Source organism: Engraulis encrasicolus, chromosome 4 (assembly GCF_034702125.1).
Source record: "Engraulis encrasicolus isolate BLACKSEA-1 chromosome 4, IST_EnEncr_1.0, whole genome shotgun sequence".
Taxonomy (NCBI): domain Eukaryota; kingdom Metazoa; phylum Chordata; class Actinopteri; order Clupeiformes; family Engraulidae; genus Engraulis; species Engraulis encrasicolus.
Window position 1 is genome coordinate 21,472,984 of NC_085860.1, and position 10,000 is coordinate 21,482,983.

At 43.2% G+C, this 10,000-nt stretch overlaps 2 protein-coding genes across 2 annotated transcripts in view; both read left to right on the top strand.

Annotated features, from left to right (window-relative positions):
- The window catches only part of nlrc5 (NLR family, CARD domain containing 5), a 45,283-nt gene extending 41,305 nt beyond the window's left edge, over positions 1-3,978 (top strand). The window contains exons 45-48 of the mRNA XM_063196878.1: positions 347-424; positions 777-860; positions 2,895-2,978; positions 3,388-3,978. Of these exons, the coding sequence (XP_063052948.1) occupies positions 347-424; positions 777-860; positions 2,895-2,978; positions 3,388-3,472 (331 nt within the window). The 3' untranslated portion in view covers positions 3,473-3,978. The remainder of the gene's footprint in view (positions 1-346; positions 425-776; positions 861-2,894; positions 2,979-3,387) is intronic.
- A 54-nt stretch (positions 3,979-4,032) lies between these two features.
- cpne2 (copine II) overlaps positions 4,033-10,000 on the top strand; it is a 101,010-nt gene continuing 95,042 nt past the window's right edge. Inside the window, exon 1 of the mRNA XM_063196880.1 lies at positions 4,033-7,256. The gene's annotated coding sequence lies outside the window, so the exon portion shown is untranslated. The remainder of the gene's footprint in view (positions 7,257-10,000) is intronic.

Consider the following 10,000-nt stretch of genomic DNA (forward strand, 5'->3'; position numbering starts at 1 on the left):
CAAAACAATCTCTTTTACATATGTGAAGTTAAAAAAGTCTTTATTGTAAGGACTTGGTCATATTAGACATTTAAAATTAGTCTTTCTAATGTTTAATATGATAAAGACATGTTTTGTAAAGGAGAGAGCTTTGGATTTCCTCAGAGCTTTGTTCATCTTCAGATTTGCTCATCCACATCCTCATCCTAAAGAGCTCTTTAAACCTTATTATTTATGTTTTATAAATATTGTATTACTATTTACTGAATCCTGAATTATTAGGCATGTCGGCGCGGTGGGTACAGTATATATCTGATATTATATTATGCTAGTCTTTAGAGTGCTGACCAGAGAATCTGTTTTGCAGCTTGACTGCTGTAGAGACACCTGAACTAACCTGTGTGGCCAACGCACTGAGACACTGTGTCAACATTGAGGATGTCAGGTAGGCTACTGATTGATATGATATGAATCGATATGAATACTTTTGAAGGCATGTGTTTCTCCATGCTCTCCAAAGTTTAAAATCACTTAAAAGTAATACATATAAACATAAATCCATAATGGCTACAATAACGTTTAGGTGGTTTGACAGTAAGTCCACTCCAAAATGTTGAACAACAGATTGTAACATAATTGATCAGTGTTCACTGTCTGCATGGTTTTTGAGCCATGTGTAACATTTGTAAATGAGCAACCATCTCTAACTAACCAAACATGATGATTAATTCATTTGATTTATAATAACAAATATTGACTAAATACTTAAAGCCCTTTTTGGATGATGTTTTGTCCAGTATGGGATGGAACGGCTGTGGGGACGAAGTTGCTCTGAAGCTGGCTGAGGTTCTACCCAAGTGTGTGAAGTTGCGGAGGCTGGAGTAAGTACTAATTACATTACATTACATTACACTATCCAAAGCGACTTATTTACAGTGTATTGGTTACAGGCCCTGCAGCAATGTGGGGTTAGGTGCATTGCTCAAGGGGTCTTCTGGATGTGTAAGGAGAGGTAAGGGTAATCTCGAATTGAATTTGGGCTACCGCTTTGGCTTTTTCATAGCAAGCTGGGCGCAGGGGCAGCTAATGGTTGGGGTGGGGGGGTCTCAGGACTAGAAGGTTGCCATTTCAAATCCCATCCATTACAATCCTTATACGTTCATCGACTGCTGAAATGCCCTTGATCAAGACGCTTAACCCCACACTACTCCAGGCACTGTAACCAAAACCCTTTAACATTAATTATAAACTGCTTTGGATAAACGTGTCAGCTAAGTGTAGTGTCATTCAACTGATTTGTTCTGTTTCTAGTGGCAGCTGAATGCCACCAAATGGAGTTGACCTAGGTCGGGCTTAGACTGTGTGACTTTTTGTCCGATTTTGACACAATTTGTCACTCGCACAACTTTTTGGGAGTCGGGCCGATTTCTTACTCAATCGGAGGTCAATTGGGAGTCTTGCATCGTGTTGTGGACATAGGGTAATGATTGCGGTTTCACCTCACGATGGAGCAATCGTGGGGTCGCAAGAAAATCCTGGTAGTCCCTCGTGAGTAAATTGCACAAACGACCCGATTTGACACAACAATGCAGAAATTGACAGGGCAGCACGATTCGCTCTTGAGCGCGTCCTCATCTCCACCTCAGCTGCGCATGTTCCTTCCTCATTTTGTCATCTGCAGTCCCGGGAAACAAGCCTGTCGTGCCTCTCAAGGTGAGAATTCTGCCCGCAGCCAACCATCTGCTCGTATAGTGTGAGGACGTGAGATTGTGTGAACTTTTAAATCGTGAAATTCCCTCATGCTGTGTGAGCTTAATACCCACGACTGAAAATATTGCACATTATCTGCCTACGCAACTGAATCCTCTTTTCTGATTGGCTGATGGGGTTGCAACTAATTCCCTATAACCTGTAAGGCGTCAAACGTGCGACTAAGTTAGGTTACTAATTCTAAACTGTAGGTTGCTATGGCCAAAAGCCAGTCGTTAGTTCTATCGCATTTGTTTATCAAGTCAAGAGTCAGTCGTTAATTCTATTGCATTTGGTTGTCAAGCCAAGAGCCAGTCGTCAGTTCTATCGCATTTGGTTGTCAATTCGGTCGCCGTAAAAGTTCTACTACATGCATCTGACAGAGGCGCGCCTGATTACGTGCGCACTAAATTTTTCTGCAGTTGGCATAATTCAGGTTACAAATTTACAGATAGGCCCAGCACCGAAATTCTAAGCACCTGCCTCGCCATCAATTGTATCGAAACGAGTCACCTCGTCATCTGCTCCACTCCCATGGTTTTTAAAATGTAGGCTATTTCCCGCTGCCTTCCCTTTGGTATTGATCTGAAAACGTCCTTTTTTAAAAAATAGGCTACTCTCCTCTTGTGGGGAATCTCTCTCTCTTTCTCTATCTCTCTCTCTTTTACGCACGAAGTTGACAGGTAGCCTGTGATGATCAGCAGGGGGAAATAGACACGTAATGCGACATGTGTCGATTCAGCATAGAAATGCTTCGCAAGTTTTTGTTTTTAAACTTCCATCCCGCCGTGGTATATGGCCAAGGGAAAATTAAATAATCACAGCGTCGGCAGGCTACCAAACGAAGATTCTAGGCGCGTCAAGTTGGACGCCCGCACAGCAACATTCTATCTTGATAGAACATGGTTCCTACAACTTTACAGACGATAATAGATTAAAAAGTACCCCACCATAACGGCAGATAAGCGGGATAACGGCCTTCGAGGTCGACCGGTTATAGAAATTAATGGCTTGGCGGAGGCAACTTTGTCTCCGCGCTGCGCGCGTCGCCAAACTTCGGAGCCGCCGCCTCGCCATTAATTTCGTATAACCTGTCACCTCGTCGGCCGTTATCCCTTACGTGTATGCCCGTCAATTGTCAGTCTATATCTGTGTTTGTGTTTCAGTTTGGAGTCTAATAGAATCCGCAAGGAAGGGGCCAAATCTCTGGCAGAGAACCTGGAATTCTCCTTTTCTGTTGAGGTTGTCAGGTAAGCATCTGGCATCATATCTCCACATCGTATTCCCACTGGTGTCCCGTGGTCCTGAAGTATGTTGTACTGAATTGCATCAAGTATGTCCATGTCTTCATCACATACTTTATAGATATTTTTTGTATTTTTGGGGGCTTTTCACCTTTATTCTTGACAGGGCAGTGAAGGACAGACAGGAAATGAGTGGTGAGAGAGAGACGGGGAAGGATCGGCAAATGACCCGGGCCGAAATTGAACCCAGTGCCCTACCGTTAGGCCACGGCAGGGCCATACTTAATATACTGTTCAGTACTTCATGAATATTGTTTTGTGTTGTATCATTTTGCTTTTCAGGTTGAGGTTTGCTTCATGTTGTGGTAATGGTGGCATAGTGTCCTAACATAAAGCTTGTGTTTGCTCCCAACAGACTTTGGCGGAACCAGTTCATCAGTGATGATGAGCGAGTTGCACTGAGAGCGTTGGAGCCAAGAATAAGCTTCTCTTCGACATAAGGGCTGATTGGCTGAGAAGGCGCTGCCCAACCCTGGCCAACGCTGCCCAACTTGAAAGGGGTTTGGCTGAAGACTTCTGCCTGAAGTGAGGGACGTTGTGTTGAATCCTACTCCGTGATGTGAGGATCATTGGGCTTGAGGTTTCTTCCCAACGTAGATATTAGGATTGGTCCCACCAGGATTGCTTTGAGCAGAACCCTGTCAGTCGTGATGAGGAACTTCAGGACTATCTGTGAAGCCAAGAATAAGCTTCTCCTTAATGTGAGGGTACTTTGGCCGAGTGCTTTTGCTGGGTTTATTTGTTTGGCTGAATGCCTCTGCGTTGGATCTAATCCTACACCACGATGTGAGGATCGCTGGGCCTAAGGTTTCTTCCCAGCGTAAATATTGTCTTTGTTCCCACCAGACTTATGCGCACTAATGCCTCTTTTCCACTGCCGGTTCTCTGTTAGGCCTACAGGTTGACACAGCGCGACTCGGCCGCCACTTTTTGCTTTTCGATTGGGCACGACACAGCTCAATCGAAGGGCAAAAAGTGGCGGCCGGGTTGCACTGTGTTGAGCTGTAGGCCGACCAAAAAACAGGCAGTGGAAAAGAGGCATAAAAGTGCTGGTCCAAACTCCCCTCCCAAGCCTAAATGCACCTTGGGAGTTGCAGTTCTCCCCAGTACAGTATGAGAGTGGTTGGGTCACTCTCTCGCACTGCACTGCACTAAAGTCTGGCCCGGGATATTATTGCACTAGCCTGGTACTAACCATCCCATAATACTACCATTTCATTTAGTACGGAGCCAAATCTTTTGGCGGAAGTACGTAGGATGGCAGGCAAGGCTATTATTGCACTGAACTAGAGTAAAATGTGGAGCATTATTGCACTGAGAGTAAAGCGAGGATAGTTTTGCACTGGACTTCAATTAAAAAAGGACCAGGGTGTTGTTGCACTGCAGAGGAGGAGCCATATAAAAAATAAGTATATTACATTTACAAAGTGATTCAATGGCTAAGCAAATGTTCTCATAGTAAGACATGGGCCACTTTTGTAGTAGCGTGCAATATGAGTAAGCACACACACACAGTCCATCTACAATGTTTATAAGAGTGCGTTAACATGAACTTCAGTATCCCGAAAATGTTCGGGATATTACATATCCCGAATTTGCATTTGAACATGTAAACACCTTTTCCCCGACTTCAGTATCCTGGATAAGCCCTTATTCTGGACTTTGAGGAATTGGAATGTAGCTAGATGGAGTTTTCAGACAGAAGTCGGGATACTGACGCATGTAAACACCTTATCCCGAATACAGGCGCTCCCCATAGAACGTTGTTGCTGGTATCCAGGCAACACACATTTGAAGAGAATTCTATAACGGCCTAGAATGTAGACTGGGATATAACGCTGTGTGCTCATATAAATTCCTTAATCCCGAATATGATTATAACCCGGATATGCCTCATATTCGGGATACTGAACTGCATATAAACGCACTCTATGTCGCATGATAAGTATTGTAGATGGAGTGTGTATGTGTGTCTTACTTGTACATGAGGAGAATGAGGAATGCTCTACTCATACAGTATCTGTCATGTACGAATTGTGTTGTCCATGTAAAGTATGAATCAGATATTCTTCAAGTATATAGAGATATGCCAATGTAAAAGGTTACTATGGGCACCTAACATGACCAGGTTCCGGTCTGCCTAAAGGGGGGTGTCATAATACTCCTAGCATTGAATAGAACAGTCCTTAGGTCTGCCTAGGTCTGCCTAAAGGGGGATTTCCCCCCTCTCCCCCTTGCAATAATAGAACCCGGAAACAATGGGCCAATGGAACCTCTCTCTCTCTACTCTCTCTGGTATGAATCATTTAGTAACTGTAACATTCAGTATATGTTTTGTATGGGTTATGGGAGAGGAGGTGAAGCATGGGTAACAGTTGACTTGACGCCAGCGCCATATGACACGACGGTGTCGTAACAGTGTCAAAAGAGTTTCATGGACAAGTCATAAACATTATGATACACGTTTTATAGTTTGACATTGTGTGGGCTGTCTTTACCAGAACCGAATGTCCCCTTAATGACAACAGTCATAAAATCAGAAATCATATACGTCCATGACTGTCACGACACTTTTATGACACTGTCATGTATAACGGCGGCTTCAAATAAAGTGTTACTGAAACATGTTTACAGAGGACTGTGGTCTACCTCAGCCCTCAGCGTGTTCATCAGACACAGGAGACTGGCTGCTCTGCCGTAACAAACCAATAAGACCATATAATAATAACTCACCTTTACAGTGTAGCACCAGCGGGAACTACACACAGTGTAGACAGGTTCATCAACATCATGTGCACATACACGTACACGTACACGTATACGCACACACACACACACACACACACACACACGCACACACGCACGCACACACACACACAGTTCAAATCTGTATGTAGAATTAACCACCAATTTTGCCAAACGAGCTCATTTTATACAGATCACTGACTTACAATAAATGACAGCATGATATAGCATAATGTCTAAACAAAGTGGGTGTGGTTTTAACTGTACTTAGGCCTACTTATCACTCTGTGTCCGAATTTTGTCATTTGTAAACTTTTAATCACACACACTCTCACAGATTCCACATTCACACTCTCCACAGTACTCCTGTGTCCAATTGGACACTTTCTTTATTTTTCTATTTTGTTATTATTATTATAACTATTTTTATGTGTTTATTTGTTTTATTATTATAATTTCTCAGGGTTTCAAACATCTGTCAAGTATGTTGCTCAGCTAAATCATATGTCTGAATTGAGATGTGTTTTGTTTGTTTGGTTGTTGTTATTAACAATCTTTCTTTTTGTTGTCATGGGTGAAAGCTTTTTTTTTCGTGGAAGAGCCATGTGGTATTTATTATTAAGAAGAACAGTTGACGTCACTCATCTGTAGATGGCGACGCACGCTTGGTTGTCCACGCTGGAAGTGCATGAAAATTTCACAATGAATTCACTTCATGAATGCAACATATATTGTTTTACTTTTATGTATATATGTATATGTTTCTTTCCAAGGCAATGCTTTTTTAACGCAAATAAATTTGACAAGTTGCTTATTGAGAGTGCATTGTGTTCCTAACAAGTTGGGAAAAAACATGTTTAAAGAAAAAAAATGAAAAACGAGAGTTGCTTTCGAGGTGAAAATGAAACAGATTGTTCCCTTCTGGTCTTGATAAAATACAGCACCGCTGTTTTTTTAATTTCCACCTCAAGTCATGACAAAATGCTATCTCATGCAACAGGTCAGAATATCAATGTGCGTCAAAATTACTCATCTGAGGTGCATGCCTTTTGTTGCCCATGTAAATAGGCCTACGTGTTTTGATGGTAGCTCCAAATACGTTGTGATATACTGTACATAGGACACAACTTCTCTAAAGGCTCAAGAGCACTTAGTGTAATAGCATATTTGTCGGAGCGCGGCTGTCTGTATCGCTCTGGACTAGGCGGAGTTGCAGGCACGGTGAAGTGAAGCGCACAACAGCACTCGCAGGCAACATTTGGGCAGAAAGACGCTCTAATCGAAAGTTGTCGACAGCAAGCTTGCAGTTGGCTACAATGAGTATTTTCGACTGATTTCAACTTTTTCGTGCTTTTGGGGTTAGGCTTCCGCAATTGGAAACGATGACAATTACGCATGGTTGTTTGCAGTAGAAGTGTTCTCACCCTAACCGGAAAGGCGTAGTGGTATCATTGGAAAATACACTCAATTTCAATTAACGTGAGTATCCACTTATTGTTAACGTATTTCAATGCTGTTATTTAATTGTAGTTAATTTAATGGAGCGTAATCAAGTAACACGTGTAAGATTGGCGCCATCGAGAAGATTTTGCTGGTCTGTCTTCGAAGCTTGGCACTTTTGTTCATGTTCATAGCCTATATTTTTGCAAACTCGTTTGGAAGCTGACTTATAGATCGTCAAGAAGCTGAGTTAAAAGACCTTGCATTTCATTTTCTGCGGTATCAAATAAACACGTTGGTTTGAAAACTGATGCTTCAGTTGCGTGAGTCCACCCATTACTTCGGCTCAGCCTACTCGTCTTAGATTTCACAACAAATACAACACATGTTCTGCCTCTGGTCAATGTCTGATGCTGTTATTCATAAAACTAGGTAAGTGTCATCATGATGCCGTGTTCATGAGTGTGGAAATGCTGCAATAAGGTGTCACACCTGTAACTCCTGTCTCCTGCAGTAGTTGCCGTGTGGCGAAAGTGAAAGTTGCTCTTGAGTTGTAGGTGGTAGCCTAAAGCTGCGCAGCTGGCACTGCGGGTGGTCATAGCAAATAGTGCCTTAAAGAAAGCATGTACAGTAGGCCTACTGTAGCAGGACATTTGGTGCACTGTCCATTTGCATATTTACATGTGATGTTCAGCATTGTGTGTTGAAAGTAGTGAATACGCTTACTTAGGCACCTGAGATAGGTAGCCTATGCCTATGTCAAATTGATGTGCCCCAGCTGCCTCTGTACCGTGCGTGTGTGTGTTAAATCCTCAGCTAAAATATCTTCAGCCCTGAAAGAAGGACGAATGGAACAGCTAAGTGGTTATGGGAAATATTTACGCAGACAGAATCCCAACGAGTGCAATTTAACACCTACTCATAATGGTGCTGGAATGGGTTTCCACATATTCTGAATGGAAATCACAGTGCCACAATGGTTGTCTGCAATGGCTGCAAAAGAAAAGCCTATTAAAGTAAATGGTTTACTCTCAACACAAGCCAATGATGCATTGACTTCAAAGTCGTCATCATCATCATCAAAGTCATCATTCGCATCAGTGCCAGGATCACATCAGCTCTGACTTTCAGTATGTTGCTGTGCCAGAGAAAAGAGATGATGGCTCGGCAGTGCCGCTAACAGCTTTTGCTGGGCCCAGGACAAAGTCTTCTGAAAGGGCCCCCCACCCAATACATGCCATGTAATAAGGAGCCAATTCTGGGCACCCTCTCTTCCTGGGCCCGGGACAACAGACCCCTTTGTCCACCGCTGTCGACTTCCCTGTGGCTCGGTCTAGTCTTCATCCCACAGCTAAATGGCTTACTGAGACTAGCTGGTGACGGGAGTAGTGGATGCTGCTAGATTTGACTTTGTTGTTGGTTTGAGCCATTGGAGAAATTGCCCAGATTGGAGTTAATGATAGTGCTGCTGATCATTTGCTGGGATACATGTACTGTAGGGCCAGCCATGGCCTAGTCCCTAGTGGTTAGGGAGGTGGTCTTAAGTTCAGAGGATTCCAAGTTTGATGCCCATCCTTACCTCTCCCTACACCTCCATCCATGGATGAAGTGCCCTTGAGCAAGGCACTTAACCCCACATTGCTTCAGGGACTGTAACCAATACCCTGTAAATATCTGTGAGTCGCTTTTGGATGAAAAGCGTCAGCTCAGTGGAATGTAATTGATTAATGTAGCTGTCGTTTTACCTGAGATGACCGCAGTGTTCACCGAGGGATTGATGAAGGACTCAAGTGGAACTGGACAAAAAAAATGTGTTTGTGGTGTATGTTCATTTTTGGGTAGCCCTTTCATGCGGATGGGTTCATGGGCGGTCCTATTTAGCCTACTATTTGCTGAAAAAGCTCAAGTACATCACAACAACATTAGGAGGGCATCAGCAAGGGGTGTGTTGTCCCAGGCCCCAGAGAGAAAGGCTGCCCAAAATTAGTAGTCAGGCCAAGAGCAATGAAAATGTCGTTTCTGATCTCCCAAAAAAAACGGGAATTCCACCCACTTTGTTGGACACCAGTCAACCAGTACTTAACCTAGGGAGGCGGGTCTACCATGCCATTTGGGAAACGTTAATTGTTATGGTCTTGGTCAGACCAAGTCACAAAGAGATTTGAAAGTCGATGATAATCAGGCTACAAAATTAGATGTTTTGAGAGAGGGGCCCTGCTGTCAGATGATTTGGTCATGATTAAGTCTGGTAAAGGCTGTCAGCAACCCTGTTTTTGTTTTTGCAGTGTGTGTGTGTACTGTATCTCGTGCTTGCAGTATGTACCCCATAAGACAAACACACACATTGTAGATGTTATCAATGGTGACAAGTAGGGCTGCACGATATCTGAAAACAAATCGATACTCGATAATAGCATGCAATACCCCGATAACGATATTTAAACGATTGCTATCGTGATTTCGATACATTTTCGATTTATTGTGCAGCCCTAGTGACAAGCCATTTATTATCCCATCGATGACTACTTAGCCTACACCTTGGCTTAAGTGCTGTTGAACAAGGCACCTAATCTAACCCCACACTGCTCCAGTGAAAATGTATAACCCAATAACCTGCCTCTACCGTAGGGTGACCATCTCCGCGACAGCAGAAAGGCGGACATATTTTTGGAGAGGGGTTTTGGGTCCTCCCCCAAGAATATGTCAGTTTCTAGATGCAATGTCATAGACTACGTTTTAATCAACCAGGTGTCTGTCTTACTTAATGCTATGCCGGACACCGG